This window comes from Charadrius vociferus, unplaced genomic scaffold (assembly GCF_000708025.1).
Source record: "Charadrius vociferus isolate BGI_N301 unplaced genomic scaffold, ASM70802v2 scaffold311, whole genome shotgun sequence".
Taxonomy (NCBI): domain Eukaryota; kingdom Metazoa; phylum Chordata; class Aves; order Charadriiformes; family Charadriidae; genus Charadrius; species Charadrius vociferus.
The window spans coordinates 1,561,069-1,584,474 of record NW_009646965.1 but is presented as its reverse complement, the minus strand read 5'-3'; the positions used below and the strand labels follow the sequence as shown (position 1 = coordinate 1,584,474).

At 39.2% G+C, this 23,406-nt stretch overlaps 1 protein-coding gene across 1 annotated transcript in view; it reads left to right on the top strand.

The window, feature by feature from the left end:
- The first annotated feature begins 19,843 nt into the window (after positions 1 to 19,843).
- The window catches only part of TTC14 (tetratricopeptide repeat domain 14), a 13,542-nt gene continuing 9,979 nt past the window's right edge, over positions 19,844 to 23,406 (top strand). The window contains exons 1-3 of the mRNA XM_009895327.1: positions 19,844 to 19,891; positions 20,375 to 20,522; positions 21,279 to 21,339. Coding sequence (XP_009893629.1) covers positions 19,844 to 19,891; positions 20,375 to 20,522; positions 21,279 to 21,339 — 257 coding nt within the window. The remainder of the gene's footprint in view (positions 19,892 to 20,374; positions 20,523 to 21,278; positions 21,340 to 23,406) is intronic.

Genomic DNA, 23,406 nt, shown 5'->3' with positions numbered 1-23,406 from the left:
TAGACTGATACACGTTAAGGAAAAGTCACATGAGCAGCTCTGGCAGCAAATCTGAGGCAGCATGATTTCTAACACAGGAAATCTGATGATTTGCAGTGAGGATTAGGTTGAGGGTGGCAGCATATTACATTGGCACAGCTGGAATGAGAAGAGTATGTCCTTTTACTGACTAAGAGTGGTTAAACCAATACAGTGTCTTCTGGCTCCTTAAAGTTCATTTTCTTGTAACTCACTTGTGAATTTCCTTCTAATTTCACATTATTTCATCAGGCCACTGAGTGGTCTTCTAGGATCCAGCTTTGTAAGTTGGAATGTAATTGAAGATGGTGTCCTTGTATCTCATTTTATGTAAATTCTCCTATCACATAGTATCCAAGTGCCTTGTAACCTTTCATTGGAAAAGGGGAATTTTTCACTTTTGATGTTTGTGCTTTTGCTCATTATTTTCCCAGGTAGGAGATTGCGTAGGCAGAGCGGTGTTTTTGCTGGCAGAGTTCACAGGTTTAGCAGACTGTTTTAAATTACACTAAAATATATTTTGGTTTCTGAGCCAAAAGACGAGCTACTTGCAGAATTGTCCAGCTTAACTTTGTCTCCTGCTTGAAGTGTTTCTAAGCTGAATATAATGAAGATCTATTCTAAGTATTCCTAAGGGATCTCTTCACACCGAATCTGGAACTGATCCATGGGTTTCCACACTTTAATCAATGCACCGTCTAATATTGATTTCCTTCAGAAGCCAAAGCGATTTGTTTCCCTTCCCTGGAGACTTTGCGTTTTTACCTTTGGCTGCAGTCCTTGAATTAATATGGAAATTGAGAACATCACTTAGGACTGGTCTCATGTGCAAGCAAAACGTGCAGTTGCATGAAGCCAGGTATCCTGTGCACGCTCAGACACTCAGATGATTGCTCTGTCTCCTTCTCTGGCAGCTGGACGACTCACACAACTCTTTGCTCATCTCTAAGCTTCTTTGCCTGAGGAGCAGAATAGTAAATGACTTATTACTGATCTCTTTTTTTCCCCCCCTTTCTTTTGATAGCTCTTCCTCATGTCTCTCTGGAGTAAAGGTCAGCACAGTTCTCTCTGGAAATTTGCTAAGGCTGGTAAGGCAATAAGGAGCTGATTACAAGCCAGAAAGCAGCTACATGGAGAGCAGCCATCTCTCCCATCATTAATCCATAGTCACCTACAGGTGACTGTCTATCAAGCAAAAAGTTTCAGATTTGCAGCTAAAGCCTAATGCCTTTCTTCTAATCAGCAGTTCTAAGCTGCCAATAAGAATGATCATATCATTGCCTGTGTGAGGTTTCCTTTCATCATTTGGCAGTGTCAAGGCACAGCGGCTCTCGCTTGCTTTATACCACATAAAACTGGAAATGAAATACTGGGGAATTGGATGTCAGCATCAGGGTGTTCCATGTTAGAATTACTCGTGTAAGCCTCAGTATCACAGAGGATGGAGGATCTTGAGCTGTCCCCTTCCTCATCACTGTCTCTGTGTGCACACTCTGTGCTGTACACATGTAGATACTATTGAGCATAAAGAAATAGCATCACAAGAGCAAGGGCACTTGCAGCAGTATAGAGGTCATCAAAGTCATTCTTTTAAATGACGTATGTGATCTTGTGAATTTGTCACAATGCCAAGGGAGTAGAAACAATTCATCCTGGACACAAAGACATGAGTGCAGGCAGTGATGTAATCAGTTAGGGTCATACCCAGCCTCATTTGAAGGGTAAGGTTCTTGGTGGTGTTAAATGACAATCTGTCCTGAATTTGTCATGCCCATATGTCATCAGTAACAACTTACAAAACACACCTCTCATTTTAGATCCAACTTTGCATCTGTTCCAAGCAAAACATGTGCCATCTCCCTGTATATTCCTAGCAAGTCTATATTAGACAACACATGAGTAAGCTGAAAGTGAAACAGGAAAAAGTCTTTTCTATATTATGGGGAAATTAATTGCAAATCGCTGTGATTTTTGCCTGGCTTTACATGAATATAAAATCTCGGTGGAGAAAACATCTCAAAATACTTCACTGTATTTCAGTGACATATGAAAGGTTATTGTAGCTCACATACGATCCCTTAGGAGAAACATATTTTCAAATGTTTCCCAGAATGTGATGGTAAACAACACATAATTTTTCTTAGGGGTCAAATCAATCAAAAAGGTATAGAAATTTAGTAACCAGTGACATCACAACTGATGCTTCAGTTGTGACTTGTCCATCTGTGTTTCATCGGTCCATCATACAGGTAAAGGACATCTTTAAAATAAGGATCCAGGCTGAGAGCAATCCGTCCCTGGATACTGAGATGCCAGATAGCTGATATGGTTTATGAGAGGTTGTAGCTTCAAAGGAATTGAATTATAAATGTTTTCTATTTTTAAATATGCAGCTGGACATCTAGTATGATTTACAGAAGCATCTGACTAGCTTATATGCTTAATTTTCATTGACTAACAACCAACATTTAGGTGCTTCTATAAATCTCCCTAGCTGCTTCTCTTCATCTTTGGGTACATAAATGCTTTGTAAAGCTCAAGCAAAAAAATTCAGGGCCTAATTTTCAAAATCTCAGATCTCATGTGACATCAATGGCCAGATTTCCAAAATGCTCTTTTCTCAGCATCCTGAACTCTTGGAAATTCTGCAGATTCACTATCATTGTTTGATATACACTTTTTCAGGAATTTTGGACTTCTAATCTAAAAAAAATTGAGCCATGTTGCAGAGAAATCAGCAATCCCATAGTTACAGTTAAATGTTTTTTTACAATTACAGAGATGCAGAACAAAAAACCTGTGAAGTATAATTCTGTTCTAAATAAATATTGTTGGTGCTTTGTTTGCTTAGCCTACTGATTTCCTACATCAAATACACTCACTTTACATTTTAAAATATCTTTTATGAAGTGACAGGTCAGGAATAAAAAGTCAAATACGTTTTCATCTGTTATTGCTGAGAAGAAAATTTCTGAAAGCTAGACTCTTTAGACTTCTAGACCTATGCAACCCCAGCGCCTTCAGGGAGACTCTACAAAGGGAGGTAATGAAAATGTAGTAATTCTGCTGTTGTACAGAAACAAATTTTCATCCTCTTAGGTGCATCAGTTCCAGGAGTTATGGGAGAGCAAAATTTCACTTTTAGCATTTAAGTGAGCAGCCGTTTCGGAGAGCAGCCTTGTTGAACAAGAAGGTGCCACTATTGCTCATCAGAAAGACTGCTTTAAAGGGTTTAAATAACTGTGCTTTATTTAATATTCAGAACAGATATGACTTGCCAGATTTTTTTCTAAGAGAAGTTTCTGCTGGGCTGGCACTGAAATTTCAAGTTGCAGAACTGAGGAAGTGTTTAAGATCCAATTATAATATAAAAAAGAAAGCAAATGGTGTCCCATAGAAATGCCGTCGCTAGTATAAGAAAGCAAATGGTGTCCCATAGAAATGCTAGTATATACATGGTGACATTCCCAAGTGCTGCCTTTGTTATTAATGTTCTTACTTTTCCTTATATTTACACTTTGGCATACGAGGTCACGCAATATACTAGCGTGACTTTTGGAATTATTTACTGACATGAATATTAACATCTTGTAGAGTTTCTTCTCTCCTTCTTTCTCCTTCCCTATTGTCCCTGCTTCCTGTTAGCATCTCAATATGAATCAAAATTAGGCCAAAAGGATTTGAGGTGATAAAACCTAAGGTGAGTTATAATTAAAGTGATAGAACTGTATTGCTGAGCTCCACTGTGCTTTGAGATATACTGCCAATTTATTGGAAGTTGGTGAAATGTGCTGTTACAAATTATCTGCTTTCTAAACTGCAAGTTTTTTTAATAGGAGAGAAGTTACAAGTTTCTAGTTGTTTTACGAGGCTGTAGTTAGGGCTGCAAGCTCCTATTTTTGGATACTTTAGTGACTACTGTGAGAGTTTGTGTGATAAGTAAGACTGGGAAGGCAAATTCACATCTTCCCAAATTAGCACCCACTACACACCCATTTTTCTGCTGTTTGTCCCATTTTGTGCAAGACCAGCTGCCCTTGCAAGGGTATAAAAGAAGGTGCTATCCGTATGTGTGCAACGTCGTGTATTGTAGAATCTCTAAGCATCTAAATGGATTTCCTCATCAAGCACTTCAGAGTGCCTAATAGTCTTAGGGTTACACTTAGGCCTGAAATATACTTTGTTTGCTTGTTTTACTAGAAGTCTACTAGTTTTCTGATGTTTCTTTAAAATTAGCATAAATACTTCAAAATCATACAATATAATCAGAAAGATTTTTGGGACAACTTCATACTTCCAGAGAAAGTAAGAAAATACTCAGAAAGTAAAAAAACACCCCTATCTTCACATATTCAAACCCCAAGTTTAGATTTTAAAATCACAGCAATTCAATTTCATTTTAATAAGATTCAAGGATATTTTGAAAAATAGTGAGGACCAAGAATTGGCTTCTTATTGGGATGCCAAGCACATATAAATCTGACCTGATCTAGTACAAGCTTTCCTAATTCAGAATAAGCCAAATGCAAGTTAAGCTCAATTATAGATGAAAATGACTCAAGGAATGTACAGTTTAAAAAAATTTCAATAAATTATGTATGAAATTGAGTCATTCCACCACATTGTTGTCACAAATGCAACATGTCAAGGGCACCACATTTAAAAAAAAATGTTGGTGAATATAGAAAACAGAAAATACAATTACCTCTGACTGCTGTTAGGCTCACATTTTTCTGCCAGATTAAAATTGAACCCAAATAAATTAAAAATAATTGAAAAAATCTCCCAGCAACCGGAAACCTTTTCCTAAGCCTTGTACACTCGCTTAAGTTTTCTTCCTGTAGTTGTATTGACTCCAAACAGATAATAGCTGTGAAGGTTCCAGCAGGTAAATTTTTCATAAAGGTCCCAGTAGGGAAATGTGAAGAATATAGTCTTATCCCGGTAGAGCACAAAACACTCTGGGGAATCCCCAGGCTGAAATAATGGTTGGATGAAAGGAGTAGTCACTCTCCCAGCTCTTCTCACGCTGCCGATACTACTTGAGGCAGACAAAGTGCATTCTTCAGATCAGCTCATATATCTAAGTACCTCTGCCCACCCAGCCCTGCCTCTTGCAGTAAGATTTAGCTCTAGTTAATTCAAAGGCGACAAGGGTGATTCCACTCGCGCCTCTTTTATAGAAAGGCCCACTCACCTCTCCCTTCCTTCGTTGTCAAACAGGAGCAGTTTCAGCGGTTTATCAGTGCTACTCACTGGTACACGTGAGAGGAGAAGAAAAGAGGTTTGTGGCAGAAACAAAACCACCTGCAGCTAGGACAAGCTGTAGCCTAATTAAACTTAACTGTCCCCAAGTGCTTTCTTGACAATAGTTGCTCAAAATTACCTAAACTAATCCACTTTCTTAAAACCCCCTGAGGCTTTGTTTTTCCTCTCGGTTATTAGGATTTTACCTTTCTAATACCCATGATTGTGATAACGTTGCTTTTGATTTACGCTGAGGAGTCTGCAAGCAGAATGTGGCCACTAGGCATTAAGACAGAAGTACTCATCTTCAGAGAACTCTTCAGCCTGAGAAATGTTTTCATCCCTTGCCCACTAACATTAGTCCCAGCACTCTCCATCTGCCAGCAAGTAAGTTGCAAGCTTATTATTTATTAAAAGTTTTTGAGAAACACCAAAGTTAGGCACTGAAAACAAAAGTTCACACTGACTTGAATAGCAGATTCAAGGCCTCAGAAAGAAAATGAAAAAACTTCCTTGTTAATGAGAAAATATAATTGTCTAATTATATAACTCCTTTTTATTCTAGAGAAGCTCATCAGTTTGGGCTTGACCTTATCTTTCTCCCCATTTGTTCAACACTTACGTATTTTCTATGCGATGTCTCACAATTAAGGGGACCATAGAAGCAGAATTAGGCCCTTTATAAGTGAGTAGCTATCTAACTATAAATGAGTAATAATCTACCACTTAACAGAAGCCTTTGAGAGGGCAAAAGAGCACTGCAGTGTTGTGTAACGACTGTCATGGCCGAGTTCAGGAGAGGAGGAGGAGAAGATCCCAAATGGAAAAGGCAGAATTTAGGTGCATAGATAAAATGAAATTAGAAAAATGCAGTTTGGCTGTGCTGGCATTTCAATAACAGCACGTAGTAAGAGCTCACTGAAAATTTACTGGAGGAATATGTTTCCTTTGCAAAATGATGATAATGTCAAAAAGTAAACATTTGGCCGGACTCTGTACTTGTCTCCCCAGAAATTAGGCAAGGGAGGGAAACCTGCCTGGTCTTGGGCACCCTGCCCAAGTGCAGCTGTTGGATCCCATGTCCTGCATTGCCCAGGCCAGAGCTCACCCTTTGCCTAGCTGGTTTTTTCCCTGAATTTTAGTCACAGAACAAACAACTGTTCTGCATGCCAGCGTACAGAATTATCCACACTGCCCCTTTTCAACCCACTGCTAAAAAAACAATTTAGGTCTTCACAGAACTGTGGCAGGACTCTAGCCCCCATCTCCACGTCATCACCACATCCCAAGGCATCGAGTGTGCCTCTGCCGTGTAGCCCTAAGCAGGTGGGACATATCCCGTGCCACATGCTGTGATGCTGGGCACATCCCACATGATTCCCCACCTTGTCCCATTTGCTCAAAGGACTTCTGTGTTCTTGGGAGCAAACTGAGTTGGCCTGATACTGAGCAACTCCTGAAGAACTGCTGGCCTGGACAGTCTCATAGAGGTGGGCCAGACAGCTGCCTCTCGGTTGATGAAAGGTTGAATGAAATTTTCCCTCATTCTTCTAAAATAAATAAATAAAAAAAATCAGTTAGTCATCACAGGAAATTATGAAATATCTATTTTCATTCTGAAACTGCAATTTTCATGGAGATTTTTTCAAAAGAAAAAAAAAATTCTTCAAGAATTATTGCTTTAGTCTAATACCACAAAATTGGGCTCCTCTCTATTTTTCTAATAAGTCTTCAGACTTTTACAAAAATGTCAGGGACCTTGACCATGTGTTTGTTTTCTTTAACTTTAGGAATAGATTAGGGTTTTTATGAAGCCTGATGGATGTGTATACTTTGCTCTTGACCACGTGTTTCATTTAATTGGTATTCCATTCATTTTTCCAGGTTTTTAATGAACGTACTTATTTACAGTCTTATTTTAACCACAGACTTGCACTGGTATAATTTAAAATATGAATTTAGTCTAATATGATCAAATTAGTGCAGAAAAACTTAGGTTTCTTTTAGTTCAATTTAAGCGGTTTATTTCTTTCATTTTATGTTACATTGTTAGAAACATTTTAATCTAGTTGGCAAAAAGCTACTCTTCTCCCTAAAATAATAGGGTATGTGAAATCTTTTGCGTTGATGTAATTACACTGGTAGAAAATCTGGTGTAAATTATATGAATGCTACTTTCTTATCTAATCATCCGATGTGTACATCTTTTAACGAAACCTATAGATTTCCTCACTTCTGTTGATGGATCTATCTGCGAACATTTGGCGCTGGAAAATAATACAGCCTTAAAAAGGCTGTCTTATCTGCTTGGCAGTCAATTTTCTCTTTAGGTGAATCTGAGTAGTCATATCAGGGCTGGGTTTTTTACCATTTCAAACATAACAGCAGTCTTCTGGACCCTTTCCTAATCAATACAAGACATCCAAGCACTATATTCTGCCCTCAAAGGGTGGATTTATGCACAGAGGTAATACTTCTGTTCACAAAAGCAAAGCCTGGGGCAGGCTACAATAACAATTACGCTGCAGTATTTGCTAAAGACCTTTGATGCAACTCATCATTGTGCTGTTACAGCTGTGCTTTGGTGGTTACAGACTTCAGCAGTTAAGAACATAATGGAGAAGGTAAAGTGAAAGCAGTTGTGACCCTAATCGGTTTATGGGCTAGATTCTACTCTTAAACACCCCTGAACCCATTCAGTTTGCACGTATATAATGAAAACTTTGTAGGAAAAAATGGGGATGAGAAACAGAAAGAGGATAAACACAGACTTATGTATCCAATAAACTAGAGATTATTTTTCTGTTTGTCAGCTGAATATAGCTGCGTCCCACAAAATTCAGTCTCTGCTAAATGTGATTCTCTGCATACTTTGATCAAACCCACAGGAATGTACTAGAGAGAACACAGCTCCTTCCCTGCACCCCCTGTTATTTTGATCGGCTTTGATCTCTGAGGCAGCTGTTACTTGAAAACTTAAAGAAATAGATATGTAATTAATAGCAATGAAACTCTTAAGATGTAAGAAAGAATTTTTGATAACAAAAAGGACTATAATTTTATCTCTTCCAGACAAACACTAATAATTAATAATTTTATATAACATACCTAGCACATTATGTTCATCTACCTAGTTAATGAGGATGACTTACGGTGGTAATACCAGCTGCTTGTTTTGAGCATTTGGGTACTTCAAGAACCTGAATTGCATTTTCAGGTTATGAATGGACCTGAATATCAGTAATTTCTCTTTGGAATTCTTTGACACATCAAGCTGTTGGAAAGGCTTTGAAATATGCTCTTTTCACTGAGATTTCTGACCCACTTGAGGATTTTAGGCAAGTGACTTCACCTCTATGTAACTCAATTTCCCCATCTAGACATTGAGAATAATAATGCATCTGTATTGAGACCTACTGATTGCATGTGCCGTATGAGAACAGTACTATTTTTATAGGAATTTGTTTTGTGCAATGCCTTCATCTTGATAATCAGAACAGTTTGGTTTTAATTTAAAGTGACAAGAAGAGACTTAAATGAAACCAGGGCAGTTTGTGGATATACAAGATTCATTTTTTTCATATATAGTTCTTTTTCAGATGAATGTATACATTTCTTTGGGGATTTATTTTATACCAAGTCTTCCTGAAAAGCTGAGAGCTCTCACCTCCCTTAACTGTAAATTATTGCTCTGTGCAACAGATAAGACTGTGTGCTGCACTGAGAAGCATCTAATGATATTCTTAGAAGCCTGTTTTTAATCATTTCAGAGCAACTATAGTATTTTTAACATTTTTAAAGATGCATACTATCTGAAAAAAAAACAGAGATTAAAGTAGCTAAAGAAAAGTTATATTCAGTGCCTGCAGCAGGCAGTAATCTCAGTCAAATTCTAGCTCTGAGTCAGGTAAGGTTTACTCCATTCCTCTTCACAGTCAGTGGAGGGGGAATTTTTTACTATAATTAGACCTGAGGAGCTGGGCTCCTGTTAAGAGTTTGCTCATGAGCCCGAGAGGGGTGAGCTCTTGTTGTTTGCATCTTTGCCTGCTTTTCACAGCTGGGGAGCCAAGCATTAACAAGACTGCTCTGGAGATAAATAGTGCCCTGGTGACACTAGACGGAACAAGAACAGCAGCAGTAGTGTAGCAGGTAACCCTTCGCAGCCTTAGGCTTCGCTGATCAATCAGCAGAGCCTTGGAGAGCCAGCAGCCAGGAGAGTGTCTGGCCCTTTATCCCTATATGATGATTTCTCATCCTCCTCATCTTTGGCATGTTTTAGTTTGCACCTTGTTAGATATGTGATTCAAAGCATTATGCATTAAAGCCCCGGCATACAAGCATGTGCAATTAATAGTGGATTTATAAATGTCACTGACTGGTATCTTCATTGTTGTGGCACACAAAAGGCTGTTCCGAACTCAGGACTCTTTAAGGCACAAAATCAATGAGTAAAATTGTTTAAAAAAGTACATGTCTGTAGAGCTTTAGGTTCTTGTGCTTCTCTCTGGAGTAAAATGCATTAGTTCCCTGGGGAACTGTGGGAAATTACAACCGCTATTCTAATTTTCTCAATAAAAGAAAATTTAAAAGCCCTCACCAAGCACTCAGGAAATGGCACTTCGCATTTGATGCTTGATCATGATAAAAATATTTGTTCAGTGGAAGAATAACTGTAGGAGAACATTTTAAGGGCTTTTATATAGATTTTTTCCACCTAAACTTATATTAGACGTAGGCCAGTCAATCACCTGAAATGCGCATTCCAAAAACATTTCCAAAAAGTAGAATGTAACTATTCTTTGAGAAACAAGAAAGTTCTGAGTTGGATTTTATTTTTTTTTTAAATCGTAGCTTTTTCCATTGTGACATTTGAAAGTTCAGATGTGATATTAATGGTTTGTGGAGATGAACTGGCCAATGACTCACAAATGGCTCCTGAATTCACTGTTCCAGGAAACAGCAGGCGAAGGAAAGCTGCGGTCTGTCAAGGGTTCAGCTGTTTGATCCGCTGCCTCATAAAATCTCCAGGCATTATATACTGCTCTAACCTGTTTCCTGTTATTTTTAGTTGAAGCTATTTTTGAGTCAATCAGCAATTATATATTATGCTTTCTCTTTGCTACAAACCTAATTAAAATAATATTGGTACGGGATCTATAGTTACATATTTGTTTTTCTTGGAAAAATGTTTGCCTTGGCTGAAATAGGGGTAACATGGAGGCCACAATGTGATAAATTCCAGCCCTACTTTGCCACCTAATACCATACTTCTGGGATTATCTTTTCTCAAACTTTGCTCTAAGCCACAGGCCTCAAATTCAGAGATGAGCTGAAATAACTGCTGGCTGAAAAAGTTACAGATGATACAGATATCCACTGGAACTGGATTTTAGAGAGAACATTCAGGTTATACAGAAAGGAACACCAAATTATATGTCATTAGACAGGGATGCGGTTTCCTGTAAATGTTTTCAAAACTATAATTATTGACTAATGCTTTTGGGCTAAAATCACTGCTGCCCTAAGTGTTGTGACTTTAGCAGTGTTTGCTGTCATGCAATTCTGGCCCTCCTATATCAATATTATCAGAAAAATTGTGGAGAGTGATTTAGCTTTCAGAATTCGTGGACGTTTCAGCAGGTTTTGAGGAGGTCCCAGAACACTGCAAATACATTCAGGGGATGGTCACAAGGGAATGCAGAGGCCGTTCCTTAACAATACATCCCTGTTCAACATATCACTTAAACAGATGCTCATTTCAGAGGCTTACAGATAACATTGTTTTATAACCTGACCTCTCCCAATTTCTTTGTCTTGTATGTGATGAAATCTGTAGGTTCTCTTGTTACATCTGACTGAAAGAGGTACAATAGCAGAAGAAGGCGCCAAGGCAGGAGAGAACTTCCCATGCTCGGGTGTCGTGAAGGGCACATCTACACCACTCAATGAAATTGAGAGCAGTCTAACTTCTTTAATGCAATGTTCCTGAACTAATGAGTCTGCCTGCGAAGCTGGTGTTATTACCTCAGATTTGGCACCACACCAAAGCAGCTACGTTGCAGTCAAGACCTCAGTGCTGTGTGCGCTGTGCGAATGTCCTAGTGCTGGTCAGCAGTAGCGATGGGTTCTCCTAACGGTGCGCCTGTTGCCATAGAAAGTTGCCTGAAGGATTTTTGTGTAAAAGGCATAATAAAGTTGAAAGGTATGTCATAGGTCAGACTGTATATTGATGTGTAGATTCTGAATTATCTCACAGCCTAGCGAGCTCATCAAACTGAAGTTGAATCCCCTATCAAGCATAAAAAAGGCAGGTGTTGCCAAGGGGACTCGGTGACATGAACCAACCACAGGTATCACCCAGTGTGGTCACGTACCGGGAGCAGCTGCACAGACCATCGGCATCACTGCAGCTGCCTCCAGCTCTGTGTAAGCCACCAGGGCTTGCCGTGCTGTGGGCTGGGATTTCTGTGCTGCATCGCTTAGAGGCACAGCACAGGAGATCACCGTACATTTTTCTCCCCTGTGGTTTGGCACAAACAAATAATAGCTGAAACTAAAATGGTTAGCATAGGTTTATTAACTTTGAGGAAAACAAATCATAAAAGGGTAAATTGAAATTAACTGGGTTGAACACGGGGTAAATCAATAGGATTATACAAGGGTCACAAAAAGGGAGGACTTTCTTCTGTTCTGTGACATCCTGTGAGGACAAGCTTGAGGAAACACATGAGACAGAAAAGAAAAGATTCTGAGCTCTAGTTAAATAGCAACGACCAGATGTTTTTAGCAGGTGCTGTAAGCCCTGAACAGTGGGATTTTGCTACATGATGTCTTATTTGTCTAAATCCAAAAAAGACTTACACTAAGGCCAGAAGGATGCAGGTGGCTATTAGGGGCTCTGCTTCCAAAAGCTCAATGGCATCTCATTTGCTCTGGCTGGAATGCAGAAAGAAAATTTCTTCTCAACAGACAACTGATCTAAGAATAACTCCCTCGAACAGACTTTCAGGCTTCTTTTGTATATAGATATTAAACAGAAGTACTTCTACGACTACTGAGACAAATTTTGCTGTTAGGAATTTGCAGAAAGTTCTTGACGATTTCAGTTCACCATCCAGGGCAGTTACACTGTGGTTGCATAGTGTATTATGATAATGTCTAACGCTACAGGCTTGCATGAGCTATTGCTGCAGGCAGCGGTTGCGGCAGTATCTACTATATTACTAAAAACTGATTGAAATATTTTTGAGTATGAAACATAAAATTATAATCTGTGCAATGAATCATACTCATTATCATAAATATATCTGTGCATATATACACCAAAGTTGTAGTTGTCTCCATTCCTGGAATATGATTCAATTGATATGATACCTTTTAATGTAAGCCAAACAGTTGTTTATTTCCTAAAGCTAATGGTAAGTCAAGAGTAACATCAAGATCCAGTTTAATAAAAAGGCAAATGCTGGGTTAGAATAAGGTGATTAATTGTACAGTAGAAGTCAGTGGTAGGTCCTGGGAAAATACAGTCACTAATAACCTAGACAAAGAAGTAACTCATGTTAATTAAACCTCCTGACCCTGCTTTGGATGTGGTCTGGGTAAGTTATGAAGAAAAGGATAGAAAGCAACTGGGAAACAAATAATGTGTTTCTTGGAGGTCTTAAAAAACTTGATGAAATGCAACAAAAATTGGATTCAACACAGAAAAATGCCAACTAATCTATCTAAAGAAAAATAATTCCGTTGTACGTACTTACTGTGAGGGACAAATCTGGAAAGCAGTAATGCGAAGGACTGAGAAATTGCTGGAGTGCTTTTGCTCGTGCAACATGAATAAGGAGGTAATTGTTTATCTCCATACAGCTCTGATAGAATACATGCATTTCTAGGTAGCTCATTACAACAAACAAATTGAAGGTTATTCAGTGTACCACAGAAATAACTACTGAGGGATTTTTGAATAGACAAAAGAGGGAAGATTGGAATGGATCAATATTTATAGGTTGGTGAAAGAAAGGTTAAGTGGTTGAGAGTCAAAGAACTTGCCAACAATTTACAAATGGGATAAGCAGCAAGAAGGAAGAGGAATTATTTAGGATGTTCTGAGGCAGAAGGAAGGAAGAAATGAAAATTTAGGCTGATACTAAGATAAAAACCCTGATACAGAAATGAACTATAGTGTAAAATTCTCCCAGGAACTACTTGAACCTGATTGCTTGATGACTTGGACAAAGTCTTGACTAAATATATTTCAGTGAATAATTTATTTCTGTTAGCATCAGGACATGACCTTCTCACAAACTCCCATTAACTTCAGTGCATTTTGTCTGTGCCTTATGAAGCAGCAGCAGAGACTGTTGGCCGGGGTAAGGGAACTCCAAACAAATGCAGTTCAGACCCATGACAGGACCTGGGACCAGTCCAACCCTCAAGATGAGGCTGTATATATAGATCTACATTAAGTGAGTACCCCCAAAAGACTTTTAAACTCGTAAGTCAGGTTGTATCAGAATATAAACTACAGCAATTAACTTCTTTATCTATAACCAACTCTAAAGTGAACACAAATTTTGGAAATAATGTCTGTCTTTGCTGTTTGCGATGTTGCAGATTGTGTCTCTCCTTTCAGATTTACTTTTTGACAACTCAATGACTTTCTGTGCTGGTCCTTAGCAATTTTCTTCAGGGGAGCACTAAGTATCTCTCTGTCTTTGCTTGGGCTACAGGGAAAGCTTGTTACTGTGATTTTCTCTTTCTTCGTTTGCCACATTGTGTCAGACAGACCATCTTCACCAAACAGGCTCGGTCACTTCCACAGGAAGGAGCAGTCTCCCCACTGGCTAGATGAGTCCATCGAACTCAGACACGCTTTCAAGGAATATTTGCAGAGCAAGAACTCCCAAATCCAACACTTACTGCCCATTGCAATGTCCCATAGTACTCATATCCCATCTGTAGTTCAGACAGGTTCAGACAAAATTAAAAGTCTCTGGACTGTTTGGTAGCATATGTGAAAGTAGTTGCAACTTCAAATCACAAATGATCTAGATAAAAAAGTACTAAAAGCTACCGCTGCACCTGGCACTGACAACTCGGTTGGAAGTCACAGTTTAGGTGTGTCACCTAAAGATGAATCAAAGACAGTAAGATACCGGTGTGGGGGAAGTTTTTGCTGATGCTACCACAGCGTGTTCATATGATGCCAAGACTAAGTTACACCTTTACATTCACATTAGTATTAAATTTAGTAAATAAAAGTCTATGCCATTATATCCCAAATCATTTGAGGTGACTAGCATGAAGTAGCACATAAGTACACCACCTTTCTGTTGGTTTTGCTTTCTAGGACAGATAGAGACTGTTTTCACTGACAGGTTCCTTTTAGTTTTAAAGTGTGTTTTTTCCTGTAGGAATGTCCTCTGGTGTGGTTTTTGGTTTGGTGTTTGGTTTTTTTTTTTAATGTCAGTATGGGAGTACAGTGTGTGCCTGGGAGCGAATAATGACTCTAAGATGATTAACATGTTATTATTAAACTACGGGATAATCGCTGTCCTGTGAAGTGTCAGTGCATGCATTTCATCAGCCCCCATGTGACTGCGACTCCTGCACTGAACTCCCAGTAGCTTTAATCTAAGGAGAATATTTTTCATGGTCAGCTGCTGAACGCGACCCATTCAGAACTGCAAACAGCATAAAGAAAACAAAGGTGGATAAACACTACTAAGTCACCCAGAAAATAATACTTTTTTGTGCCATTTGAAGTAAACCTAAGCTGACTTTTTAGATGGGAACATACTGGTGGGACCGGTAATACTGAACAAGCTGAGGCATAACGAAGTGTGAACTTCTCAAGAAATACAGCTAATTCTGCTTTTCAGACTGGCTGATGAGTCACATACAAGGCACATGCGTGATGAAGTGGACCTGTACTGTATGCTACCACTGCTTGTGCACTGGCCAAAATGCAAAGTCTGAGTTTGTGCCAAGGCCTTGAGCCCATGCCTGTCTGGAGTTCAGCTGGGTAAGTTAAGGGGTTTAGTGAGCTGCGCCCAAGATCAGCTCCTTTGCAGACAAGAACTACTGTGAAGAAAACTAGAAGCGAGGGCCTGCCCCTCCTTTCCCTTAGGAGTTGCTTTTAAGCTGAGGGTTTACCATTGCTTTCCCCATGTTACTTTGCAGCTGTGTCTGCACTAAGCCTTGACCTCCAAACTTGGACCTGGACCCAAACCCACAAACTGAGTTTCCTGGCTTGGAGCTGCCTTGTCACTGAGGACTCACTGGGCAATCACTGGGCTGTGTCTGACCCTGGTCACTGTCCCCAGCCCTGATCCTGATGCTGATCTACATCCCAGCCCCCTGGTGGGGTCACTGCTCCCAATGGCCTCCGTGCCGTGCTCACCACCCAGCTCACCTTCCTTCCCACTCGCAGGTGGCCCTTGCTGCTGACAGCTTGTCCCTTCACTGGTTTCGTGAACCTGAGTAACTGAGTTAACTCTGCTTGTTTTGGGGGTTCAAAAAAGGTATGTGGACTGTCATTGTTACTGCTTTCCAAAGTCCAGCATGTTGCAGAGTCAACGACTGAAGTCAAATTCTTAAGTAATGGTGTATTTTGCCCAATAGAGTGAAGGTAAACAGAGATACCCTGTGAAGCGGTATGTTGAAATTACAGTTCATCTGATGATAGACTTTAATTTCTCCCATCCTGCTGCTGTGTCTTTTCAGCTGTGAGAGCCACCCTACCAAATAAGAGAACAGTGGCTTTCTCCACTGAAAAACTCATTTGTTTTGTTTTTGGGGTTTGCCAGGGAACCGGCATTTAATCACTAAGATGTGTCATGCTGCTAAGCTGCATGACAGCTTATGCACCAGAGGATGCTCCCCACTGAAAATGTAAACCATTTAGGCTGTATATTTTTCTACCTCAGGAATGTACAGATTTTCCCTAGTAATGGTTTTCTTTTTTTTCCAGCTAAATTACAAAAAAGTGTCTGCATTTCCATTTTGGTATCGGTGACGCTAAATAGCTCTTGTACCCTTGTCTTACTTCACAATATATTTTTCTTCTCTATGATCGTTATTTTAAAGCATGAAGGCAATAATATGTTTTCCCTGTGAAAAAAAGATTTGTATATCACACTAGCCAAGCTGCCGCTTTCTCCTGCTCTTTCTGGCTTCTAACATAGCTCTTAAATAGACCAAATGACTGTTTCATCTCCCAGCTGTGCGAGATGTAATTTCCGAAGTAGAATACAGAGGATTATGGCCCATTTTAGGTACCAACTGTTGCTCAGAGTCTGCAATTACAATATCTTAGACTTCTCTTTATAGCCCTTGTTATATTTTTGATCTCTCCGTTTGCCTCTACTGAAGATACTACGTATCTACTTTTTCCCTATAATTTCCCTGTCCTATAGCCTCCCTTTAGTTGTTGTTGGGGTTTTTTTGACAGCACTTTGCAACAAATGATTTGTCAAAGACTCTAGATAGTTTCTGACTACCTGATACTGTAAATCGTTTCTCTGCTGCCCACCCCTTACAAGAAGGCGCTGCCAGCTCTGGTTAGGGAAGGCTTTTTCTTTTATCTTGGCACTCAATGCCAAAATGACCCTTGCAGTCTGGGCAGAAACACTTTTCACATTTTGAAAATTTCCAAACCTCTTCTGGATTGCAGAACCCAAAACGCTGCTTGGATGCCATACATTATTTGAATTCACCGATTTTGAAGAAAAACTGTTCCTTGTATTTTTCAGATGTACTTTGTGACCACTCCTGACACAAGGCAGACTTTTCAGTTTTAGAGAAGCAAAGCACTAAATTTGCTTTATGAGATTAAAAACCAAGTTAGAGAAGTGAAAGATAAAAAAATAATGGAACACTGCATTTAGGGGCCTGACAATAATCTATTTCCCTAGCTGTCACTTAAATTTCTTAGAGGCAGTGTACATTCTGGCAGTGGAAGCTGACAAGATGGTTCAACCGCATCTGCTTGAAGCATTACTTTTCAGGACCAACCTTCTCCTGGACTATTAACCTTCTGTTTAAACTTCTGATTGTATGTACGCTATCTAGCATTAACCAAGCCTTATAGCATTTTTGAAAGTGCTACATCATTTCCTTCCAACTTCTCAACTTAAGGAAACATTGTATTGGAGCTTTGATTAACTGTCACTGTCAGTGAAGATACAGATCAGAAGTTGACCAGACCACATTATGCTTATGAGGATTTTGTTGATGGCTTTTTATAGACAGTATGTTGACATTTTGTACACATGGAAGAATTTGGATTTCTTTCTCCCACTTACTGTTCTCCTACACACAGTCCCTCATGTATATATTTGCCAGTTTTAGGAGGATCAGATCATTGCAATTACAAGAGGGGAGTTTTAAACACCAGTGTTTTGGATTTGTATGTTTATTTTGCACTCACAATCAACTCAGCACAGAGATACATTTGTAATTAGTTGCAACAGCAAACAATTTCATTTGCATATGTAAGAACTTTATTTGTGGTACTAATTCTCATCCTTTTTTAGGGCAGAATTTGCAAAGGTATTTACACGCCTAACCTCCTTTTATATTTTTTGAAACCTTCTTAGGCACTATCGTGACTTTAGCTGCCAATACCTTTAAAAACAGAGAATTTGGTATCAGCATCATAGAATATGCTACAAAAGAAAGATAAATGGAATGCATAATTTTCATTTCAGTTTGTCTCTGCATTTGATTTTGGACACAATATTAGAGGTTGGTTGTTTTGCTGTTGTTTTTTTTTTTTTAAGAGAGAAATTCTGGCCCTTGCTGTAGTTTTGACATGGGTCCCTTACTTCTACTCTAAGTCTGTGATTGTTACCTGCACGCATACGCTTCTTTCTTTCACAGGAGTATTATTTTTTCACATTTCAAGCTACCTCCTCTTTTCTTGTTTCTGCTTTAGATTTTCATTTGTTTCAGAGCTTCTGTTCCCTGTGATTAGATTTGAGTTCAACCGCCTTAATAACACAAGAATCCAGAGAAAATCAACAGATGTATATTACTTACATTTCAACAGCCCCAGCCAAACAGTGTCTGGACTTTGAGACTTGATTGCACTGATGTGTTGTGATTATTGCTTTCCTAATTGTAGACAGCAGTGCAAGCACAGAAAGTTTAATGACTGATTTCTGACTTTCACGCTTGACCTGAAACCTGCTGAAGTCAATGGGAGCCCTCAAAGTCTTCATCCAAAATCCATCAGAGGCACTAAACTTCCCATTAAAAACAGCGGAAGTTGTTTCTGTCTCAGTCTTTGTGACTTAATCACCGAGCCAAAAGGCAGACTGAAACACCAGGCAACAGATTTTACTTACAGACTTTAAAAGTTTTATGATACAAATTGGAAACCTCTAATAATACATTATAAATGTAAGGATAATTATGAAGTTCAGAGCAGATATATTTTTTTTTTTTTTTCATGGATTGTTAATTTACTTGCAAATCAGCCCAGCTTTCTGGATTTAACACTGTGAGGAATTCACCAAATGTTTAAACAAACAAATATCATATCCACACATCAGTTTGGCATTTCATTATTCCTTTTGGACTCTGCTTTTGGTTGTGGATTGGAAAAACAAACCTGATCTGTCGAGAAACTGATGAATGTCTACACGTGAGCGTCACTACTTATTGCTGTTAGTTACTGGAATTACACCAGGCAGATAATACTGGAATTATCTGCTCTTGCTATTTGCAAAAGTATTTTTTAATCACTGTATTTCCAGAGAATTCATATTGAGTTAAAAATTAATTGTAAATTATATCACACCAACATAGCTTATCAACTTTAATGTGAGTTTCACCTGCTTAGGACAAAACACACGTTTTGATACATTTTATTTATTTTAAATAAAGGTACGCCTGTGCATTACATGGGAGCAAACATGAATATAATGAATCTGTATTGTGAAGTTGCCAACTATTTAACTCTTCATGAGTTAATTAAAACAGTTTAAACTTCTTAATTTTAGTGTAGGTTAAATAGTGACAAATTTTAAAGAAGTTAAGAAGCTGCTAATTGGTTTGTGACAATGGTTGTATGCCTGGTTCATTGCAAGCAATTAAGAAAACAACTTCTTAATTGCTCTTTAGCCAGTACTTCTTACGCATGCTGCACAAATGGAATATTAGAGCAACTGACCATGAGATCCAAAAAGAAAAAAGTTGTTTTACTTGGAATAGAACTCCAGCTGGTTTAGATCTTCAAAATACTTTAGAGACTTCTTTGAACACCTTTGGAAAGTTCATACATGTGACATGACAATTTAGAAAGACAAGAATTGCTGGAGAAAGACCTTTACAATGAAGACATGAATACTAGTCTTATATGGATGAAAGATGTAATAATTGAGAGTAGTTGCATGCTTAAAGTTAGGCATCTCCTTGCAGTGCTTGCAGACTTGAGATCAAATATTCTTACTGTATTTTGCCATACACTGAAAATATAACTTTGAGTTGTAAGTAATGATCTGCTCTGCTGACTGGAAAGTTGCCATTGCTGGCTGTAAGTTGCAATGACTTACTCTAAAACTCAGAAACCGGGATGACTCTCCCTCGCTATAAAGCAGTAGATACAATCAGTCTACAGAGTGTGAGAAGCTGGAAAATTTAAAAAACAAAAACAAAAACAAAACCACAAAAACCTGCCCGCTTGGCATATGTTTTGCTGAGCCCCTCATGCGTCATAGGAGTTTGCTCTGTAGGCAGTATTTCTAGATATGTTGCAAGCTGTACAGGTGGGTGTATACATATTGTCTGTATCATGATTACCACTAAGTTGCCTGACTGGTGTTGCTGTCAAATAAGCAAACCTTCATTCCCCACAGCCTGTTTTTTCATCTGTAAGTAAAAAAATGTCAATGCCAACATTTCCTTCAGTAACATTTTCAGTCTCACCGGAAAGCTTCAAATACTTGTCACTAATCTGCAGGCACAAAATGCACAAGCAGTAATCCTTACAGCCATACAAAGGCTCAGCAGTACCACTGCCCGCAGTTTGACAGAAATCACCCGAAGTCGGAAGGGGGTTTTCAGTTGACATTTCTTAACTATTATTTCTGTTGTATTCCAGCAGGGTCTGATTGCTGATTCAGAACTCGGGCAGTTTCCACAGTCCATCTTTGCATATTTGTTACATGCGACCGACTATTCTTTGTCTATACATTGCCAGAAATCTGAGAAGTGTGAAGGTCCATGGCATCATAAGCTCAGCATATCCCCAGGTGAGTCTACATGTCACTGAAAACTAACTCCGTGTCACAGACCATGCCAAACTTGGACTTAATGATGAAAATGTTAAAAACGGAAATGCTTGAATAGGCATAGCTTGGGTTCTTCCACCGCTCCGAGTCTGGTGTTGTTTTCACACCTCCTCCATCATATTTGGTGATTATGCCTGCAGAGATAATGTTTTCGTCAAAGTAGAGCTACTAACTGGCTAGCAATTATTTTGTGCTGAACCTCCCTTCATCACTCTTGAGCTAAAGTAATATCTTGGATATCAAGTAATCTTTGAACAACCCCTTTGCTGCTTCATAAACTAACAAAGTCTGAGCGGCAAGACTGCTTCTTGCAGAACTTGCCAAAAATCTGACAGCACAGCTGGAAGAATAGCTCTTCGTATTGATTCTCATTTGTACTATTAGTTTCATCTTTCTTTGCCCAAAGAACATACTTAGTTGAACACTTCACTCCCATTTGCAATAGGCTAAAACTTATCTCAAATCTGCTGAAAATAATACTTTGACAAGCATGATCTTGGAGGATCTAATCTTTTGGTCAGTGACAAAACGTGACTCTTGACACAAAGTCCTTTCTTCCATGCGATTTTCTTGTAAGCTTTACCACTGATACTGGATACTTGAGAATGTTTGAAATGCAGCTTGACCTCCTTGCATTCAAACTGTGCTTGCTGGAGTTTGATGAAAATCTGCTTAGTATTTCACATATCCACTTTGAAATTCTATCATCCCTCTCAGGTTTTGGGTTGTTCAGGGGCCCTGTCACCGTGAGTTTGACCCTGGGTTCAGAGCTAGCTTGGTATAAATTTATAAGCTTTGTGTTGTGGGAGTTACAGGCTGCGTGATGGATTTGGGGAGCTGTCTTTTATCATGCATTGACCTAAACTGTCAGAAAATTTACATCAAACTCATTCAGACATGTCTGGTTTCAGAGTATCCGGAATGCTCCTCTTTGAGTAGGGCGATGTGTTGACTTGTATCACTTTCTCCTGCAGAATCAGGACACTTCCTGCCCACCCTCTTTGTTTATTTAGCATATGGCACGAAGCACTATCCATCCAGGCAGTTCCTAAGTCAATGGAACAGAGGATTAATGACATCATAGCATATAGAGCGTGCCCCCGCCTCAGACCCGGGGTCTCTTAAGCTGTATCTGTACCCCTGTGTCTATTCCATACTGTTCTATTTAGCATTATCCCCGCCTGAACTGTGGTGGCTGCTATATCCCTTTATCAAAAATATTTCCTATTGGGTAACTGAACTAAAACAAGCCAAAATTGAAAAGAAAAATAAAAAATCCACCACTGAGAAGATGCAGAGATATTTTTAAGAGCACAGTGGATATCCAGGCAGCATCCCATGAGAGAAAAGGATGGCAAAGGCTTTTGTGTGCCGAGTAAGGTGGAACAATACGCCACAGCCTTGCTTTGCTCCCGAGTCCATTACTATAACCTGAAAACCATCAAAGAAAATTACAAGTTCATGCGCACATACCCTGCTCCGGCAAAGCTATTTCTGAAGGTGGAATTACTTGGTATTTACTCGTATTTTAGTTTTTCTGATTAGGATAACTTGAGAATTTGTTTGGCCCAGTTAAAGAAAGGATAGGTTTAAATAGGAAGTTAATCCTCATGTTCAGGGGCAACTAATCTACATTCTGTGTGTTAATATGATAGGAATTACTGAATTTCCTAAAATCCAATTGATTTCTACTTATAGAAGAAACCATCTGTAAGATTAGAGTCCATAATTACAGGTGGCTCAGCATTTGCCAGGATTTTTTGTTGGTATGTTAAGTCCAGAAGCCACAACACATTTAAAGTATGCATAATCCCTTACTTGTACATTGTGTGTGTGTGTGCATATTAGACTGGAGAAATGCTTACACAAGCAGAGTTTGTGCTTCGAACAACTTTTTTTACTTCTGGCTCTTTGTATTTGCTAAGCAACGCAAATTAACTCTTCCTCAAATAAAACTGCCATTATTTGCAGTTGTGCACCACAGTTCAGGACATTGCACTGGCAGTGACTCATCCAGGAAAGGCTCCCTTTCTGCGCCGGATCTTTGCAGGCGCATTAACCTTCCCATGTCAATCTGTCTCTTATCAGTCTTAATGTCTAGAAATTTCCATCTAGCCTTCATGGGTTTTTTCCACCGTGGTAACCAGAAATCTAAGTAGACACCTGGTCTTATACAGATCAGGAAGACTTTAAATCAAAACCCTGACAGCTGTTTGGTACATAATAAGTGTTATGCCTCCTTTATCTTTTGTTATATTAAAACAGGAGGACATGAAATGAAAATAAAATACAAACTTGCCCTTCTAGCATCTTCCCCAAGTCTGCTATACCAGCGATATCCCTGGTGGCTTTGAACTGAGCTTCTGAGACCAGCGTCTTTGATACGATCCTTGCCCTCTCAGTCATGCTGCTTCCTAGAGGAGTTTGTGTCACTGATCTGCTGACAGCCAGATGGCTATTTTTTCTTCAGCATTGTACTGAGGGTAGAAGTGACATTATGCCGTTTGCAGTGGGTTTTCTCCCCCCCCCTTTAAAATTAATTATTAAATGGGATGCCAGGGACAAATTATTCTTAGGGACTGAAGAACTGGGATCTTTCTAATAGACTTGGATTAATTCCAGCTGGTTTTAAGCACCTTTCTCCATTAGCTAGAAGAGGCGATTAGCATGAAGAGCCTCCTGAGCTAAGTGTCTTTTTAGCATCTGAAGTGAGCGCTGGTAAACCGAACCACGCAATCCTGCATTAGGCCGATTTTAATGGCTCAACTACCACCTCGGTGCATCGTCTTTCCATGAGATAATTGCCCGTTTTCCGCTCCATCTCGGTACAAACCCGCCCCGGCCG